The sequence below is a fragment of the Lithobates pipiens genome, unplaced genomic scaffold (genome assembly GCF_037356315.1).
Source record: "Lithobates pipiens isolate NorthernLeopardFrog02 unplaced genomic scaffold, aLitPip1_a1.2 Scaffold_8, whole genome shotgun sequence".
Lineage (NCBI taxonomy): Eukaryota > Metazoa > Chordata > Amphibia > Anura > Ranidae > Lithobates > Lithobates pipiens.
Window position 1 is genome coordinate 91,964,990 of NW_027507903.1, and position 21,144 is coordinate 91,986,133.

Here is a 21,144-nt window from a genome sequence, read left to right on the forward strand (position 1 = left end):
ACCATTATTTGCACCTGTTATATTTAAGCACTGGCACTTTATGGGATTTTGTGGATTTCAGTGCAACGGACATTTGTCATTTTAATTTTGGTTCCGTTTTCATTTTCAATATTGTATTACGGTTTAGAGAGTTTATTCACTTGTATTACAAGTTTTAGCACTGACTTTATGCGATTTTCAGCAGTTTTAACAATTGCATTTGGAATCATCTGTTTCATTTTGCACGATTTAAGGACACTTTGATTTTTATTCTTATTTTATTTTATATATATATTAGTTCTTGCTATTTATTTGTAATGAATGGCACAACCTTTTGAGGAATTACGTTGTTTCCCCTATAGAGCATACACTACACTGATTTACATATTTACATATACGTTTCACATACTTTATAAGCAGTATTTTTATGTTATGTCAAATTAGTATCTGAATAATTGCCCAGTCAAGGTATCTATAATTCAAGTGCCTATATAGTATACCACCCCTTGAGACTAGACCATCCCTGTCACAGTATAGCGCACCACTACTTCCTATTTACAACCTCTCAGGTGCACTGTGCAGGGATCAGTCAGACGGCTTCAGCTTGGTGGCTCTGGTTTTATCCTATAGTCTCCTCTCCACAGTCCACACACACACACACACACACATCTGACTCCTCCCATGACCCCCATCCCGGCGGTACTCTCACTTTTCTCCAGACTCTCTCAGAGACTGCAGACATGATACAAGAGATTGTCGGAGACTGCGGACATGATACAGGAGATGATCAGAGACTGCGGACATGATACAGGAGATGGTCAGAGACTGCAGACATGATACAGGAGATGGTCAGAGACTGCGGACATGATACAGGAGATGGTCAGAGACTGCGGACATGATACAGGAGATGGTCAGAGACTGCGGACATGATACAGGAGATGGTCAGAGACTGCGGACATGATACAGGAGATGGTCAGAGACTGCGGACATGATACAGGAGATGGTCAGAGACTGCAGACATGATACAGGAGATGGTCAGAGACTGCAGACATGATACAAAAGATGGTCAGAGACTGCAGACATGATACAGGAGATGGTCAGAGACTACAGACATGATACAAGAGATGGTCAGAGACTGCGGACATGGTACAAGAGATCAATGCAGCCTCGCTGTACCCATCTGCAGTCTCACTGTGCCCATCAATGCAGCCTCATCAGTGCAAACAATGCAGCCTTACTGTGCCCATTTTCAGCCTCATCAGTGCCAACAATGCAGCCTTGTCAGTGCCCATCAACGCAACCTCATCAGTGCCAACAATGCAGCCTTAATGTTCCAATCTGCAGCCTCACCAGTGTCAACACTACAGTCTCACTGTGCCAACAATGCAGCCTTGTTAGTGCCCATCAATGCAGCCTCACTGAGCCATCAATGCAGCCTCACTGAGCCATCAATGCAGCCTCACTGAGCCCATCTGCAGCCTCATTAGTGTCAACAATGCAGCCTTACTGTGCCAACAATTCAGCCTCACTGTACTCATCTGTAGCCTCACTGTGCCAACAATGCAGCCTCACTGTGCCAACAATGCAGCCTCACTGTGCCAACAATGGTTTCTCCCGCTGTGTCATGCAGCTGCAGTCTTAACTGTTCAACGGACGTCCATTGTAACAAAGCCCCGCCTCCTCGTCCGTGATACATCGTCAACTGAACACTGATACAATGCTGGGAAATTGAATCAGTGTTCCGTCTATCATGGACGAGGAGGCGGACGACCGCCGAACAGTTAACACTGCAGCTGCATGACACAGCGGGAGACACCCACTGTTTGTGATTACGCAAACGGAGGGGGGGGGGGGAAGGAGGATTCGGTATTTGGATCAGCCCTGGGCAGGCGGCCAACCGGGAAATTTCTCAGTATCCTGGTAGGCCAGTCCGGCCCTGCTTCAGGCTGAGTGGCAGTGCAGGCTCAGCTGGGAGAACGTGCCGCATTCGTGGGTGCCTGTGAGCCCGCCATCAAATGGAGGAGTATCCCGCGAGTCACGGGAGACTTGAGATGTCTAGCAATGTAGGGGGGGGGGGGGGCGATACACTGGCCAGCAATGTAATTAGGAGCTACACTGACCAGCAATGTAAGGAGGAGCTACACTGACCAGCAATGTAAGGAGGAGCTACACTGACCAGCAATGTAAAGGGGCGCTATACTGACCAGCAATGTAAAGGGGCGCTATACTGACCAGCAATGTAAAGGGGCGCTATACTGACCAGCAATGTAAAGGGGCGCTATACTGACCAGCAATGTGAGGGGAAGCTACACTGGCCATCAGTGTGAGGGGGAGCAGGGTGCTACACTGACCAGCAATGTAAAGGGGTGCTATACTGACCAGCAGTGTGAGGAGGAACTACACTTGCCAGCAATGTAAGGGGGGCGATACACTGACCAGCAATGACATCATAGTGTCACTCTCTGTGTTTCTTATTTTGGTCATCATTATTTTTCCTTTCATGATTATTACTGAAAAAAATAAAACCTATCATAAGTAAGGGGAGTCCAAACATGTATTGTATTCTCTCCAGGTGTCACACCTGCTAGAGACACCAAATTGTCTTCCTTTGTGTTTATATTATCGTCACATCTCATGTTGTGATCATCCTGTACTGTGAGCAGCACATCAGTCCAGATTCCCAGACATCTGACATGTGATGATAATAAAGAGGAGATTCTCTACTGCAGTGTATAGACAGCAAATCCTGATATCTGTAACAATACACAGCCATGTAATAATACATAGTCATGTAATAATACACAGGCATGTAATAATGCACAGTCGTGTAATAATACACAGGCATGTAATACATAGTCATGTAATAATGCACATTTGTGTAATAATACACAGGCATGTAATAATACACAGTCATGTAATAATGCACATTCGTGTAATAATACACAGTCATGTAATAATGCACATTCGTGTAATAATACACAGTCATGTAATAATGCACATTCGTGTAATAATACACAGTCATGTAATAATGCACATTCGTGTAATAATACACAGTCATGTAATAATGCACATTCGTGTAATAATACACAGTCATGTAATAATGCACATTCGTGTAATAATACACAGTCATGTAACAATGTGGGCTCCTCAGGAAATGATCCATGTAGGTGAATGACACAATGTGATACAATGTATTCTAGTATAGTGGAAGGCGTCCTGGGTATAGATGATATATAGGAAATGACAATGATCCCGGTTATGGACGATCTGATCGGGACACACACACGGATACTCACATTGGAGACGACCCTCCCTCGGTATTTCCCGGGCAGCATGTCTCATAGTGGGGTGTGATGGGGTCAGAGGAGGATATTCCGGCGGTGGCGCCCCCTCCCGCTGGCACTCACTCTCTGCCTCCCACACAATGAGAAGATGGTGTCCTCAACATCGCTGTCACCATAGAAGCCGCCCGCCTCCCTTTCCAATCCTCGGGCCACGCCCCATCATGTCGCGTGCCGGTCTCCATGGTGACGGGTAGCTGTCACACTCCCCAGCTGCAGCGAGGAAAGATGTTCGCTACTTCCGGTTATGTTTTCTGACGGAGAGATGGAGATTGTGCTGCTCATGTGTTCCAGAGCAGAGGGGATTGCTGTAACTAGCTGCCTGGGAGAGCTCTGTGATTGGCAGTCTGATCTGCAGGTGGCGATCATTGTATAATACATTGGAGACATGACAATTATGTTGAAGAGTGACAAAGTTCAATCATTTTTTTGCTGCAGAGCCATCTTTAATATTTATTGGACCCTGGGCAAACATTTTCTTGGGGGGCCCCCCTCCAGTTTCGATCTCCACATGCTCTAAGGCCGCGTACACACGGGCGGACTGTTCGCCCAACTTTGTCCGCTGAACAGTGTTTCAGCGGACAGTCCGCTCGTGTGTGGGCTTCAGCGGACAGTTTCAGCGGACAGTCTGACGAACAAAGTTTTTCGGAATTCCCGTAAGACAGTCCGCTGAAACTTGGTTTGAGCGGACAGTCCGCTCGTGTGTAGGCTTGTTCGACAAACTAAGTTTCGCGCATGCTCAGAAAGGATTTACACGGCGAAGGTTGCATTGCAGTGTATTGGACGTCGAATTTCTATACGAACTTCTATACCAACCACCAATGTTAGGGGGGATTTACACTGACCACCAATGTAAAGGGAGATTTACACTAACCACCAGTGTGAGGGCAATTCTGCACCTACCACCAATGTAAAGGGAAATGTACACTGATCCCCAAATTAATAAAGAATTTACATCAACAACCAATAAAGGGGGATTTCTACACTGGTCACCAATGTAAGGGGGGATTTACACTCACCACCAATTTAAAGGGGGCTTCTACACGGACCACCAATGTAAGGGAGAATTCAAAAGTGATCATAAATGCAAGTTTGGATTTTCTTTTACCAATTACCAATATAAAGAGGAATGTCTACACTGGCCAACAATGTAATGGGGATTTACACTGACCACCAATGTAAGGAGGACCTTCACACTGGCCACTAGTGTGAATAAGAGAATTGTCCACCAAGCCCCAATGTAATTAGAAGATTTACACTGACCATCAATATAACTGAGACATTTAGCCTGCGTTCACATTTGTGAGTGTCAGGAATGCATGCAAAATCACTTTCCTGACACCACAGAAACACACTGCACTTTAGCAGATACACAACAATGCCATCAATTGTTAATGACACCGTCATGCATCTACTGAGAAGTGCGTATTCACATGCACCAAAATGCAGGGTTCTGTGATACCATTAAATTCTAAAAAGGGTAGAGGGAGCAGTGGGCACATTCAGCAGAAGTGATGGTGGATATGACCTCAGGGGGTATGATATACATATCAATGTGGCCTCTATTTACATATCAATGCAGCCGGTCAGTGGCTATTTACATATTAATGCTGCCACTATTTACATGTCAATGCAGGTTATTTTTTTCACGTAAACACGGGGTCTGCAGGTGAGTCATCTCTACACTGCATTAGGGCAGAGCTGGGCACTATTAGTAACAGAAGCTCACGCTGAGATAATGGGACACAGCACGGGACTAAAACTTCAAGGGACAAGGGAATTTAAACTGGGATAGTTGCCAAGTATGAGGCAGCTGCTTTGGGCTCCAGAACAATCATGGGGCCCACGGCAGCTGCCCCTTTTGCCCTGCCTTAAAGATGGCCCTGGTTTGCTCTGTCACCACCCCAAAATCTTGGAGGTGACTTGTTTTCTTTTATACACCCACAGACAGCCTTTATTGGACCAGCATATATATATATATATATATATATATATATATATATATATATATATCCCTGTTGAACAAAAGTACCACTTGGATCATCAGGGCCGTATCTATGGGGGTAAAGGTATAAGGTATTCTCGCGCCAAACTACGTGCCCTAAAATAAAATAAAGATAAAATTAAAATAAAAGCTATGGTTGCAGCAAAACACTGGTAGGGGTGATAACCCTCCCCAAAAATAAGTGATAATAGGTTATTAGTTGGTGTTGCGCTCCAAATGAACAAAAAATAACAATATAGCTAAAGAAACTAGCTGCAGTGCCTAGGTGTCAATAAATGGTGTATAAATAAACTACGTGCCTTAATAGACTCAGACAGTGTGTATATCAACTCAGGTGAAATAAATCAAGCTGTGCACCTAACCCAGTGCTAACGGTATTCAATCAAGTGCTATGTGCAGAATCAATAATCAAAAAAGATTCAATTGAAGTAAAACAGCGTGTGGCATAAATAAAAATTAAATTAAATAAAATAAAAATAAAAATAACAGACTAAAGTGTAATCCAAAATCAATGAATGGATAGAGGTAGGAAAAAATAATAAAAATAAAATAAAAAATAATATAATATAATAAAATATTAGAATAAAAATAAAAAATAAAAATAAAGAAATACACACAGAATATACAAAAGGATAGGACTTGTAAAAACTTAATAATACAATATGGTACAGTGCAGTAACATCCGGTGTATCTTAATCAAAGTGCATACGGTGCAAAAAATGATGATCAAAATCCAAACGCACATCCAGAATGTGCTCTAAAGTATCACATCAAGCAACCAGTGCCAAATAAATCAATAAGCTGCGTGACCAAACAAAAAGGGACTGGTTCCACCGGTGCTCCTGTGAATCTTGTGTTCACACACTAGGTGCAATAACTACATTACCTTACTGCTGTAAGGTAAACAGCATTCCAATAAACATACTCTTGCTATCCGCTGGTATAGGCTCAATAAGTAGTTTTCTCTGGACACTCAGTCACCATGCATATGCAGTTATCATAAAGGGGAACACTCCAATAGTGAAGTAATTATAGTTTCTATTTATTCAGTAAGCAAAGTCCTGGGTACTCACATTTAAAAGCCATAAAATGTACAGTTTAAAAAACGAACGAGCTCTGCGCTCGTACTCCGGACGTCACTTCCGGTGTCCTCATTCTCCAATAGCGTTTGGAGAGTGAGGACACCGGAAGTGACGTCCTGAAGTCGGAAGAAGAGGGCGGCGGCGAAGAAGAAAGCCGGGCTCCTCCGCTAGTAAAAGAGCTAGCAGAAGATAGTGGAGGAGTTCGGCAAGAAGACCCCCGAAGATGGAAGAAGACCCCCGGAGATGTGCAATAAACTATTTTAACCCTTGTGTGTTGTGATTTTTTTTTTTACATTTTTTTCACAGGTGAATGGGTAGGGGTACATTGTACCCCATACTCATTCACATAGGTTGGGGGACCGTGATCCGGGGGCCCCCTTATTAAAGGGGGCTCACGGATTCCGATAAGCCCTTCGCCCGCAGACCCCAACAACCAACGGCCAGGGTTGTCGGGAAGAGGCCCTTGTCCTCATCAACATGGGGACAAGGTGCTTTGGGTTGGGGGCCGCGCGGCCCCCCTTCCCCAAGGCACCCCATATGTTGAGGGCACATGGCCTGGTATGGCCCAGGAGGGGGGGGGGGCGCTTGCTCGTCCCCACCCCTTTCCTGGCCAGCCAGGTAGCGTGCTCGGATAAGGGTCTGGTATGGATCTGGGGGGACCCCCACGCCGTTTTTTCGCCGTAGGGGGTTCCCCTTAAAATCCATACCAGACCTAAGGGCCTGGTATGCTCCTGGAGGTGGAACCCACACCGTTTTTTTTTTTTGTTTTGTTTTTGGCATGGAGAGCTCATTCTCTGATTGGCGACGGCAAAAGTCGCCTGGCCTAGGGCGACTAAAAGTCGTGTTGCAAGTCGCCCCAAGTAGTGTTGATAAGTTGTGTTCAAGTTGCCTCCAAAAGTTGTGTTGAAAGTCGTGTTGCCCCTGTGTGAACTGGCTCTGAAGCGACTTTCCTCCTCTCTGGACAGTCTGCCAAGAAAAGATCAAAGAGATACAATGTTTCCACTGATGAATGAATTCAACTCTGTGTGCAGAGTTCTCAGTTTAACCATTTAAAGACCAAATCTTTTCTGACACTTGATGCTTACAAATAAAAATCCTGTATTTTCTGCTAGAAAATAACTTAGAACCCCCAAAAATTATATATATATTTTTTTAGCAGAGACCCTAGGAAATAAAATAGCGGTTGTTGCAATATTTTATGTCACACGGTATTTGCACAGCGGTCTTTGATACACAATTTTTTTGGAAAAAATACACTAATGATTTAAAAAAAAAAAAACTAAAACAGTAAAATTAGCCCATTTTTTTTTCATCCAAAAGTTTTAATTACCTGTTTTTGTGTAATATATATATATATATATATATATATATATATATATATATATATATATATATATATATATATATATATATATATATATACACACACACACACACACACACATATACATACATATATATATATATATATTTTTTTTTTAATCTAAATTATACATACCAGTGAACTGATTGGATGTTTGTTTTGTTTAATACATGTTTAAATGTAAGAAATGTTTTGTATTACTTAAGGTTGCTTTCACACTGGAGCGGGCAGGCGTTGACAGTAAAACGCTGCCAGTTTTAGCCACGCTTTACCATCATTTTAGCGGCACTATTCGGCTGCTAGCGGGGCACTTATAATCCAGCTAGCAGCCGAGGAAGGGGTTAAATGTGCCCGTGAAGCGCCGCTGCTAAATTGCATTGCAGTTGCTTTGGCAGCAGTGCCCATTCATTTCAATGGGCAGGAGTAGTGAAGGAGCGGTATACACCACTCCAAAGATGCTGCTTGCAGGACTTTTTTTTAACGTCCTGCCAGCGCATCCCCTCAGTGTGAAAGCACTCTGTCTTTCACACAGACTGCAGGGGAGCCGTTTTGCAGGCACTTTACAGGTGCTATTTTTAGCACAAAAGCACCTGAAAAACGCCCCAGTGTGAAAGGGGTCTAACTGTTAGATTTTATGAAATGAAGGGGAAAAAATAAATAAAAATAAAAATCGGCCTAACATATCGGCCCAAAAAAAATTGGCATCATATATCGGCTATCGGCCCCGGCGATTTCTAAATATCGGTCAGAGAAAAACCCATATCGGTCGACCTCTAGACTCTAATATGAATGAGGATTCTGATGTAATGGGGGACTCTAATATGAAGGGGGAATCTGATGTAATAGGGGACTCTAATATGAAGGGGGATTCTGATGTAATTGGGGGGCTTTATTATAAAGGGCGGATTCTGATGTAATTGGGGGACTTTATTATGAAGGGGGGATTCTGATTTAATGGGGGACTCTAATATGAAGGGAGATTCTAATTTAATGGGGGGGACTCTAATATGAAGGGAGGTTTTGATGCAACGGGGGGGAGGCTTTATTATAAATGGGGGAGTCTGATTTAATGGGGGAGCTCTAATATGAAGAGGGATGCTGATGTAATGGGGGATTTTATTAAAAAGGGGGATTCTGAATTAATGGGGGGACTCTATTATAAGGGGGATTCTGATGTGAAGGGAGGACTTTTGTGTGAAGGAGGGATTCTGGTGTGAATGGGAGATTTTGGTGTGATGGGGGAACTCTAATATGAATGGGTTACTCTGGTGTGATGTTCTGACTCCAATGTGAAGGGGGAAATACTGTGATGTAATGAGGGACTATGGTGTGATGGGTGGACTCTTATGCTAAGGAGGGGCCCTAATGTAATTGGGGGACTCTGATGTTAGGAGAGAACACTGATGTGAAATAGGAACCCCCTTCCCTCATGTGATGCCAAGGAGAGTGTGACATCATCATCATACAGATGTCTGTATCTTCAGCCCAATCAGTGCAGCTCATAGGTGCCTCCCTTTTACCTTTAACCACTTGCCGATCCGCCGGCAGTATATTTACTGCAGCAAGTCACTTCATACAAGCACAATAATGTACCCGTACGTAGCAACTTTCTTCCGGATCCGCACGCACCCGGAAGTTTGAGCTGGCATTGGCTGCAGCACCAGCCGATCAGCAGGTCTCAGACAATGATTTATGGCTGGCACCCTCTAATCGGCTGAGCGAATGACGGAAGAGAGCTCAGTGTTGGTAAACAACACAGGGCTCTCTACAGGCAGCAGCGATGTGCAAAGCAGAGAGCAAAAACTGGCACATTGCTTAGTAAAAAAAAAACACACATTATATATATTAACACCTGTTAGGCACACAGTTAACTCTTTGATCAGAATATGTTAACCCCTTCCCAGCCAGTCTCATTAGTACCGTGATCGTGTGTAATATTATAACTGTATTAGTGTCACTGGTGATGACAGTGGCAGTTAGTCAGTTCCCACAAAGTGTCAGTTAGTGTCAGATTGCTCTCCGCACTATCACAGTCCCGCTATAAGTCGCCATTTGCTGCCATTACTAGAATAAAAAAAAATCACGTAAATAAAAATTCCAGTATAAATCCCATAGTTTGTAGACGCTATAACTTTCATGCAAACCAATCAATATACACTCATTGGAATTTGGACACATAGCAGAATACATTTTGGCCGACATTTTTGGAGAAATTTAAAAAATTTTATGGATTTTTTTATTGGCTATTGGTATGAATTAACATTAAAGACTGTTAGTTCCCCTGGAGTGATCAACAGGAGCTGCACATGTGAACCATGTTTGTGCAGGAGGAAGGAAGCAATAAGCTTGGGCTAATAAGCAAACTTTTGGCAAAAAGGCTCAGGTAAATAGGCTAGACGTGTGTGCTGTCAATAAATTAGTTTGGTTTCGTTACATTCCCTTTCGTATTAGCTGTTAATTCGTATTTCGTAATTCGTGTCCAAAATTCAATTTAGATCCGTACGGAATACGAATTTTCGCTGGGTTCTTTTTGTAACAATTACGAACGTTCGTTATGATGAATTTAAAAAGCAAAAGATACCTTTCTCAATATGGCAGTCATCGACTCATTATGCTCATTATGAGGGGCTCCCACCATCCCTGTGCTGTGCTCATAATGAGGGGCTCCCACCATCCCTGTGCTGTGCTGACTTCCTCCTGGGGCTGTACCCTTGCTGTGCTCATTATGAGGGGCTCCCACCATCCCTGTGCTGTGCTCATTATGAGAGGCTCCCACCATCCCTGTGCTGTGCTCATTATGAGGGGCTCCCACCATCCCTGTGCTATGCTCATTATGAGGGGCTCCCACCATCCCTGTGCTGTGCTCATAATGAGGGGCTCCCACCATCCCTGTGCGGTACTCATTATGAGGGGCTCCCACCATCCCTGTGCTGTGCTCATTATGAGGGGCTCCCACCATCCCTGCGCTGTGCTGGCTTCCTGGGTTTTTAACTTCATCATAACGAATAATCGTAATTATTATGACAATAATAAAACGATATTAACGAACATTCTTATTTTGTCCAATTCTGAATCTCCCATCGACTCCCATTACCAGTCTCCCACTCCCATATTAAAATTTTTTATTTTCCCAACTTTCACTCAGCGGCAGAAGAAAACCTCTGATTGGTCAACAAAACACCAGTTACGTTTCCGTAATGGAATTTGGATCCGAAATTCGTCAACAAAATTTCGTATACAAATTGGAAGCATAGAAATTCATATTTCAAATGCTTCCGAATGTACGAATTTTTGGAAATTCGTACGAATTTTCGATTCGTACAAAACAAACCGCACATGTCTAAAATAGGCACTGCCACAGGGACATGTAACAAAGCAAGCCTTTTAAATATTGTACAGCAGAGATGTGGGGTCCTTTTAAATGAGCTTCAAGGGTGACATGATAAAAACCACTAGTCCTTTAAATGATATGCTTGAAGATACCATTCTGCGGCACATGGTGTTACAGAATAGTACATTATTTTCATGGACAGCATCAACACCACCATTTTCTGGCATCACAAATTTTGAATGCATCATTGATTATTTTTACTTTTACAATTCCCTTGGCTCAAATACAGAAGCAGCACCCAAATCGTATACAGTTCAAGGGTTCCTCCACGTTTAATTGGTTGAAAAAGGCCAATTCAGTACTTATTTAAATAATAAACATAGTAAAGGTCATTTGAAATGAGAACCTCTCACCAATCATTATTTTTTTCATAGTGAAGCTGCTTGTTATAATAGGTGCAGGAGATGTAAAACCCAGCCATGCTTGTTATGATGGCCTAATACGGTTCGTTTATTTTTCTCAGCCAGGGGATTGAAGATTAACAAAAAAAAAAAAAAAACAGATCCATACAAATGAGGTAGATGGAGGAATAGCCTCCACTAACACATTTTATTCTGACAGCAGTCCTCGTCACTATCAAAATACACTGATCAGTGGCTGCAGCTGCTGATCCATGGAACATTTTACAACACGTTTCTTTGCCAAAAGTCAAGGCAATTCTCCCCAATCTGTGCGCACCATTACCCCCTGCCAGTGCCCCCTGCCATTGCCACCTGCCAGTGTCCATGCCCACAGTGCCACCTATCAATGCCCATGAGTGCCACTTATCAATGCCAACCAGTGGTGCCAATCAGTGCCACCTAGCAGTCCTGCCTATCAATGTAACCTACCAGTGCCGATCAGTGCCCATCACTGCCACCCATCAGTGCCCATCAGTGCAGCCTCATCAGCATACATCAATGAAGGAGAAAAATGACCTGTTTGCAAAATGTTATAACAAAATATAAAAAAATATAATTTTTTTTTTTTTAATTCGGTCTTTTTCAATTTTAACAAAAAATAAAAAGCGCACAATTGTCATTCAAAGTGCATCAGCGCTGAAAACTGTAAATTGGTCTGGACAGGAGGGGGTTTAAGTGCCCAGTAAGAAAGTGGTTAACTAAATGACTTTTGTTGACCGGGGGGCCGCCACACCAATCTATATTTGGCAAGTCCATGCTGGACCACCTGAATTTCGATCAGTGCATAGCCAGCTTTACTAGAATATCCATTGTTCGTGTCCCTTTAACGTTTTGCAATGATTACTTGTATAATATTGTTTGTGTCTTTGGAGCTTAAAAAGCAATAATAAAAAGGAGCTGTTGGCATACAACGTTGTAAATCGCAGTCTGGAGTTCAGAAGCAGCAAGATGATGTTGTGTTTTCTCAGTCAAAAAACGTCCCCTTTGAACATAAAACACTCACTTTCCAGCAAATAAAATCTCCCAGGACTTTGTGTCTCAGTTTAGCATGTTATAGTCAGCCTGAGCTGTGAAAGGTTGTCTAGACCTTGCAGACTTTCTGTAGAACATTTCATAATGAGCGAGATGAAACAGCACTAAAATATGATTTGCTCAAAGATGATGAATCTTTTGTAGATATCACAGATTTTAATACATTCACATCTCCTTCTGTATTAAACTGGCATATGCGTGCACAAGAGAGACAGAGCTCAAAATAGTAATCCTGATATATATATATATATATATATATATATATATATATATATATATATATATATATATATATATAATTTTTTCAGGATTATTATTTTGAGCTCTGTCTCTCCTGAGCATGCATATGCCAGTTTAATACATATATATATATACTGTATATAATATATATATATACATATATATATATATATATATATATATATATATATATATATATATATATATATATATATATATAAAAATATGTAGTCTTAAAGTGTAAGTTCAAATCACGTAAATCTCCCCATGCAATTCCAGGACCCTTAAATACAGTGAGGAAAAATGTATGTGATCCCCTGCTGATTTTGTATATTTGCCCACTGACAAAGAAATGATCATTCACTCTATAATATTAATGGTAGTTTTATTTTAACAATGAGAGACAGAACAACAACAAAAATATCCAGAAAAACGCATTTCAAAAAGTTATAAATTGAAATGCATTTCAATGAGTGAAATAAGTATTTGATCCCTTATCAATCAGCAAGATTTTTGGCTCCCTGGTGTCTTCTATACAGGTAACGAGCTGAAAGTTAGGAGCACTCTCTCCTAAAAGGGAGTGCTCCTAATCTCAGCTTGTTAGCTGTATAAAAGACACCTGTCCACAGAAGCAATCAACCAAAGTCCAATGTCTCTACCATGGCCAAGGCCAAAGAGCTGTCCAAGTATGTCAGGGACAAGATTGCAGACCTACACAAGGATGGAATGGGCTACAAGACCATCGCCAAGCAGCTTGGTGAGAGGGTAACAACAGTTGGTGCAATTATTCACAAATGGAAGAAACACAAAATAACTGTCAAACTCTCGGTCTGGGGCTCCATGCAAGATCTCACCTTGTGGAGTTTCAATGATCATGAGAACAGTGAGGAATAACCCCAGAACTAGAGAATTTTGTTAATGATCTCAAAGCAGTTGGGACCATAGTCACCAAGCAAACAATTGGCAACACGCTACGCCGTGAAGGACTGAAATCCTGCAGCGCCCGCAAGGTCCCCCTGCTCAAGAAAGCACACGTACAGGCCCATCTGAAGTTTGCTAATGAACATCTGAATGATTCAGAGGAAAACTGGGTGAAAGTGTTGTGGTCAGATGAGACCAAAATCAAGCTCTTTGGCATCAACTCAAATCGCCGTGTTTGAAGGAGGAGAAATGCTGCCTATGACCCCAAGGGGACAGGACAACTTCACTGCGTCAAAGGAACGATGGAACAGGGCCATGTACCTTCAAATCTTGGGGTGAGAACCTCCTTCCCTCAGCCAGGGCATTGAAAATGGGTCATGGATGGGTATTCATTATAATGACGGAAAACACACGGCCAAGGCATCAAAGGAGTGTCTCAAGAAGAAACACATTAAGGAGTGGCCTATCCAGCCTCCAGACCTTAATCCCATAGGAAATATGTGGAGGGAGCTGAAGATTCGAGTTACCAAACATCAGCCTGAAAATCTTAATGACTGATGCCGCGTACACACGATCGGAATTTCATCCAGCAAAAGACCGATGAGAGCTTTTCATCGGAAAATGCGACCGTGTGTATGCTCCATCGGAATTTAGCTGGCTGAATCCTCGCCAGCAAAAATTTGATAGCATGTTCTCAATTTTTCCGATGCAAACATTTTTTATCGGAAATTCCGATCATGTGTATGCAATTCTAATGTGCAAAAACTCACGCATGCTCAGATTCAACTACGAGATGGAAGCTATGGCTACCAGGTATTGAATTCCCTTTTTCTAGTCCCGTCATATGTGTTGTACGTCAACGCGTTCTTGGTGGTCGGAATTTGGTGTGACCGTGTGTAGGCATGACAGTTTGAGTGGAATTATTCTGACGGGAAAACCATCAGAGCTTTTTCCGACGAGAATTCCGCTCGTGTGTATGCGGCATTAGAGAGGATCTGTAAAGAGGAGTGGGAGAAAGTCCCTCCTGAGATGTGTGCAAACCTGGTGGCCAACTACAAGAAACATCTGACCTCTGGGATTGCCAACAAGGGTTTTTCCACCAAGTACCAAGTCATGTTTTGCAAAGGGGTCAAATACTTATTTCACTCATTAAAATACAAATCAATTTATAACTTTTTTGAGTTTTTCTGTATTCTTTTGTTGTTCTGTCTCTCACTGTTAAAATAAATCTACCAAATTATAGACTGATTATTTCCTTGTCAGTGGGCAAATGTACAAAATCAGCAGGGGATCAAATACTTTTTTCCCCTCACTGTAACACAAACCAGCAGTCCTCATTTTAAAATGTTGTTCCTGCTTTCTCTTACTAATGCAACCATGGCAGACCCCTGCACAGAAATTGCTGGACCCTCAATCCCCCTCCATCCTCCAAGTATGGTATACAAAGAATAAAAAGACTGCAATTTGCTATAAATATCTGTTTTTAGATTGTTATAACTAAGCCTTTGTAAACATGCCTTTGATGTCATTTTTGCAATATGGGCAAAGTTTAACCCCTTTATACCTAAGACCCCTTTCACACTGGGGCGTTTTTCAGGCTCTTTAGCGTTAAAAAAAGTGCCTGTAAAGCGCTTGAAAGAAGCCTCATCTGCAATCCCAATGTGAAAGCCAGATTGCATTCACACTGAGATCCCTTTCACACTGGGGCGTTTTTTTAAGGGGTTTTAGTTTAAAAAAAAGCGCATGTAAAGCGCCTGAAAGAAGCCGCAACTGCAATCCCAATGTAAAAGCCAGAGTGCTTTCACACTGAGGCGCTGCGCTGGCAGGGCGTCAAAAAAAGTCCTGCAAGCAGCTTCTTTGCAGCTCTTTTAGAGCGGTGAATACACCGCTCCTAAAGCTGCCTCCATCTTCGGTATGGGAATCAGGAAATTAAGCCTTACGGCTTCACTTCCCGGTTCCCTACTGCGCGTGTCGCACAGCGCAATGAGAATGGTCCGCCCTGTCTCTGGGACCCGTGTGTGTCCCAGCAGACAGCGCGGCAGGACAGGAAGAGGCATAGACTACCATGGGAGTCTATGCCCAAAAGTGGGTACAAATACCTGTCTAAGATCTGCACCCCCCTCCCCCCTGAAAGGTGCCAACTGTGACATCGGAGGGGGGGAGGGTTCCAAAAAGCGGAGGTTCAATTTTTGTGTAAAATTCCGCTTTAAGCACAATTTTGACATTTTGACATTAGTAAAACCGTACATATCATCACAACTACTTTGTGCACCCAGGTAGCTTATACCTTTTTTTCTTCATGACAAATTGCACTTTCATTTGAAAGTAAATAGTTATGGATATCTCTTTTTTTGTTTGTTTTGTTTTTTAATATATTATTAACCATTTCAATACAGGGCATTTTCACCCCCTTCCTGCCCAGGCCAATTTTCAGTTTTCAGCGCTGTCGCAATTTGAATGACAATTGCGCAGTCAAGCAGTACTGTATCCATATCATTTTTATCACTTTTTTTCTCCACAAATAGAACTTTCATTTGGTATTTGATCACCTCTGCGGTTTTTATTTCTTGCGCTGTAAACAAAAGAGGAGTGACAAGTTTGAAAAAAAAAAACACAATATTTTTTACTTTTTACTATAATAAATATCCCAATTTAAAAAAAATATATATATATTTTTTCCTCAGTTTAGGCCAATACACATTCTTCTACATATTTTTGGTAAAAAAAAAATTGTTATTGATTGGTTTGTGCAAAAGTTATAGCGTCTACAAAATAGGGGATAGATTTGTGGCATTTTTTTTTTTTTTTTACTAGTAATGGTCGGCGATCTGCGATTTTATCGTGACTGTGACATTGTGGTGGACATATCAGACATTTTTGACACTATTTTGAGACCATTCACATTTAAATGTCACTGCAGGGAAGGGGTTAACACTAGGAGGCGATCAAGGGGTTAACTGTGTTACCTAGGGAGGGATTCTAACTGTAGGGGTAGGGGACTCACAAGGGGAGGAGACCGATCGGTGTTCCTCTGTGCTGGGAACACACGATCGGTCTCCTCTCCCCTGACAGGACATGGGCCTGTGTGTTTACAGAGAGTCTCACTTTTGATCTCCCTGACTATGTGGATCACTTCTACATGGATCGCTTACTATATTTACTTGATATAGCACTTCATGCTTACATAAGAAATTTCTTATTTATCCTTGAGAATCTAACAAGCTATAACCACCTATAGCTTATAGCTATATAAGCTATATAAAATTTGAAACTTTGTCTTTCTGGGTGTCTGTTTAGTTTTGTGAGGTGTCCCCATACTCTGAGCCACAAGTTCACCAGGCAAGCATATATGTTGTTATGTCTGTGTTTGTATGGTTTTTGTTGATATGTACTCTTCCTGGATAAATATTGCAATAACTTTCGGTATATCTATATAGATATATATTACATTAAATACTTATACACGTAGTTCTTTGTTTTTAAATATATCAGCACTTACCCAGTATCTGTCCTGAGGAAGCTAATATTTTACTGAAACGCTTCAACAAGCAAGTTCTTGGAGGCATTGCTGGATTAAAAATGTCTTTCACTTTGATATATTACCAAAGCAATCCTTGTACCTTAGATCCAGCCCTCTGTAACTGCATTATTGGGTAACTAGTAACTGTGTCCATACAGGGTGTTTGTATGTTGTTTATATGTTTTTTAATTATGCTGTAATAAAATGTATACCTTTTTACTGATTTTCCCTCTCATCATGTGCGCACAAAGTCCACCAATTTTTTGACGTGTTCAATCCTTATATATATATTTTGGATGTTGGCATGGTGAGGGTCTTCCCTTCCTTCATAACCTTCTCTTGTATTTAGAAAGTCTAATGCCCCGTACACACGACCAGACTTTTCAACATCAAAAGTCTGATGGAATGATTCCGGCAGACTATTCGAACGTGTGTGGGCTGCAGCGGACTTTTGATTTGCAAAAGTCTGACAGACTTTAGAGATGGAACATGTTTCAAATTTTTCCGACAGAACTCAGCCGGACCCAGAAATCCGCTCGTGTGTGTGCTAGTCTGACGGACTAAAACCGACGCTAGGGCAGCTATTGGCTACTGGCTATGAACTTCCTTATTCTAGTCCAGTCATACGTCATCACGTTTGAATCCGTCGGACTTTGGTGTGATTGTGTGTGGCCAAGTCCGTTCCTTCGGAAAGTCCGTCAGAACTCTGTCAGAACTCCCTCAGAACTCCGTCGAAAGTCTGCCGGACTTAAGTCCTGTCATGTGTACGCGGCATAAATGTGTCCAGAACCTGATAGCTCTAGTAGATTAAAAATTGTGTGTAAGACCACTTAGGGCTAACAGGATTTAAACCCCTTTTGGGTGTCTTTCAATGTAGAAAGAAGAGTTGCCTCACCTGCAAATTCAATACCCATGGCTAAAAACATTCAAATGTATGCTCCACATGCTTACACTGAGTTGCCCCTGCGGTCTAATCTATGTGGTTTAACTAAAAGAAAATTAAGGGCCCACAGAGGAGAGTGTAGATGACTTATTAAAGAAAAAGATCATATTGTCCCTAGACATTGTGATCATTGATTTCTCATGGTGGTAGCATAGTGATCATAAAGCGCACCTTTACCCTAAACTTGCTTTAATTTTGCCCTTCCCTCCCCCCTTCGCTGTCACATATTTGATATAGATTCTATACATTTTTTATCTAAAAGATTTTTTTGTGCTACAAAGTAGCACTTCCGCATTTCTTGCCTAGGCGAAAATGACAATTGCATACCCCCACCCCCCCTTCACGGATCCCGCACATGTGCAGATGTGCCACAGGGCGTCATGTCCCAACTGAGCCCTGCAGTACATCTGCCCATGCACAGGTTGTTTCCTGCACATCTATACAAGCTAGGCTTTTCCTACACATGTGCAAAGATTGCTGTTATGGAAGTTCTAAATATTCCTGTAATGCACAGATGTGCCTACTGGCCCTACCAGCACCCAGAAACCAGGCAGAAGCCCTTGGCACATCTGATGTTCTGGGTTCTGGCTGGCCTTTGGGTGCTGGCAGAGCCATTGGGCACATTTGCACACGCACTATAATAATGAAAATTGAGGCACTGGAGGGGTGTGGGGCCAAATGAAATGGGGACGACTGAAGTTCTTCTATGTAACTGAAACTATGCGACTCGCACTACCTGAAAATAAAAGTTTTGAAATGCTTTGTCACCAAGAAACATTTTCGATTTTTAATCTAGGTACGTTGGCACTCGATAATATACAGTTGCAATAAAAAGTATGTGAACCCTTTTGGAATGATATGGATTTCTGCTTAAATTGGTCATAAAATGATATCTGATCTTCACAGTGCAGGTGGAAAAAGTATGTGAACCCCCTGATTTAATAACTGGTTGAACCTCCTTTGGCAGCAATAACTTCAACCAAACGTTTCCTGTATTTGCAGATCAGACGTGCACAACGGTCAGGAGTAATTCTTGACCATTCCTCTTTACAGAATTGTTTCCGTTCAGCAATGTTCTTGGGATGTCTGGTGTGAATTGCTTTCTTGAGGTCATGCCACAGCATCTCAATCGGTTGAGGTCAGGACTCTGACTGGGCCACTCCAGAAGGCGTATTTTCTTCTGTTGTTGCTTTGGGTTGTTGTCCTATTGCAGTGATGGCAAACCTTGGCACCCCAGGTGTTTTGGAACTACATTTCCCATGATGCTCATGCACTCTGCAGTGTAGTTGAGCATCATGGGAAATGTAGTTCCAAAACATCTGGGGTGCCAAGGTTCGCCATCACTGTCCTATTGCAACACCCATCTTCTGTTGAGCTTCAGCTGGTGGACAGATGGCCTTAAGTTCTCCTGCAAAATGTCTTGATAAACTTGGGAATTCATTTTTCTTTCAATGATAGCAATCTGTCCAGGGCCTGACACAGCAACGCAGCCCAAACTATGATGCCCCCACCACCATACTTCACAGTTGGGATGAGGTTTTGATGTTGGTGTGCTGTGCCTCTTTTTCTCCACACGTGGGGGTTATTTACGAAAGGCAAATTTACTTTGCACTGAAAGTGCACTTGGAAGTGCAGATGCTCTAAATCTAAGTGGTAGATCTGAAATGAGTGGAAGCTCTGCTGATTTTATCATAAAATCATGTGCAAGCTAAAATGCTGTTTTTTATTTTCCTTGCATGTCCCCCTCAGATCTACAGCAACTGCAATTCCCAGTGCACTTGCAGAGCAAAGTGGATATTCCTTTAGTAAATAACCCCCATAGTGTTGTGTGTTTCTTCCAAACAACTCAACTTTGGTTTCATCTGTCCACAGAATATTTTGCCAGTACTTCTGTGGAACATCCAGGTGCTCTTGTGCAAACTGTAAACGTGCAGCAATGTTTTTTTTGGACAGCAGTGGCTTCCTCTGTAGTATCCTCCCATGAAATCCATTCTTGTTTAGTGTTTTACGTATCTTAGATTCGCTAACAGGGATGTTAGCATATGCCAGAGACTTTTGTAAGTCTTTAGCTGACACTGGGATTCTTCTTCACCTCATTGAGCAGTCTGCGCTGTGCTCTTGCAGTCATCTTTTCAGGACACCCACTCCTAGGGAGAGTAGCAGCAGTGCTAAACTTTCTCCATTTAGAGACAATTTGTCTTATCATGGACCGATGAACAGCAAGGCTTTTGGAGATACTTTTATAACCCTTTCCAGCTTTATGCAAGTCAACATTCTTAATGCTTTTTTTGTGAAAAGCAAACCCAGAACTGGTGTGTGTTTTTTTATAAGGCAGGGCAGCTGTAACCAACACCTCCAATCTCATCTCATTGATTGGACTCTAGTTGGCTGACACCTCACTCCAATTAGCTATTGGGGATCTCATTAGTCTAGGGGTCCACATACTTTTTCCACCTGCACTGTGAATGTTTACATGGTGTGTTCAATAAAAACATGGTAACATTTAAATATTTGTGTGTTATTAGTTTAAGCAGACTGTGATTGTCTATTGTTGGGACTTAGATGAAGATCAGATCACATTTTATGACCAATTTGTGCAGAAATCCATATAATTTCAAAAGGGTTCATATACTTTTTATTTCAACTGTAAATGAGGAAAGTGAGATAAATAGTTATTTGGGGTAGGTTTACTAAGGGCTTACAATCCAATCTTTTTATATCAGTAACTTTATGTCTTTCTTACTGCCATTTTAGGAATCTTGTTTTATTTATTTTTTATACAATAAATTTAATCTAGGATACTCATTTCAAGTCATTCCCTGAGGATTTAAGTAAATTTATAAACCTTTACAGCATATTTGTATTCCTGTCAAATATCTTCAGTTTTATACTTGCCTCTGTTTAGGGATTTATTCGCACAAGTGGT

At 41.9% G+C, this 21,144-nt stretch overlaps 1 protein-coding gene across 1 annotated transcript in view; it reads right to left on the minus strand.

Moving 5' to 3' along the window:
* Positions 1-3,465, minus strand: part of LRRC49 (leucine rich repeat containing 49) — a 186,106-nt gene extending 182,641 nt beyond the window's left edge. The window contains exon 1 of the mRNA XM_077472670.1: positions 3,276-3,465. Coding sequence (XP_077328796.1) covers positions 3,276-3,314 — 39 coding nt within the window. The 5' untranslated portion in view covers positions 3,315-3,465. The remainder of the gene's footprint in view (positions 1-3,275) is intronic.
* Positions 3,466-21,144: the final 17,679 nt, after the last annotated feature.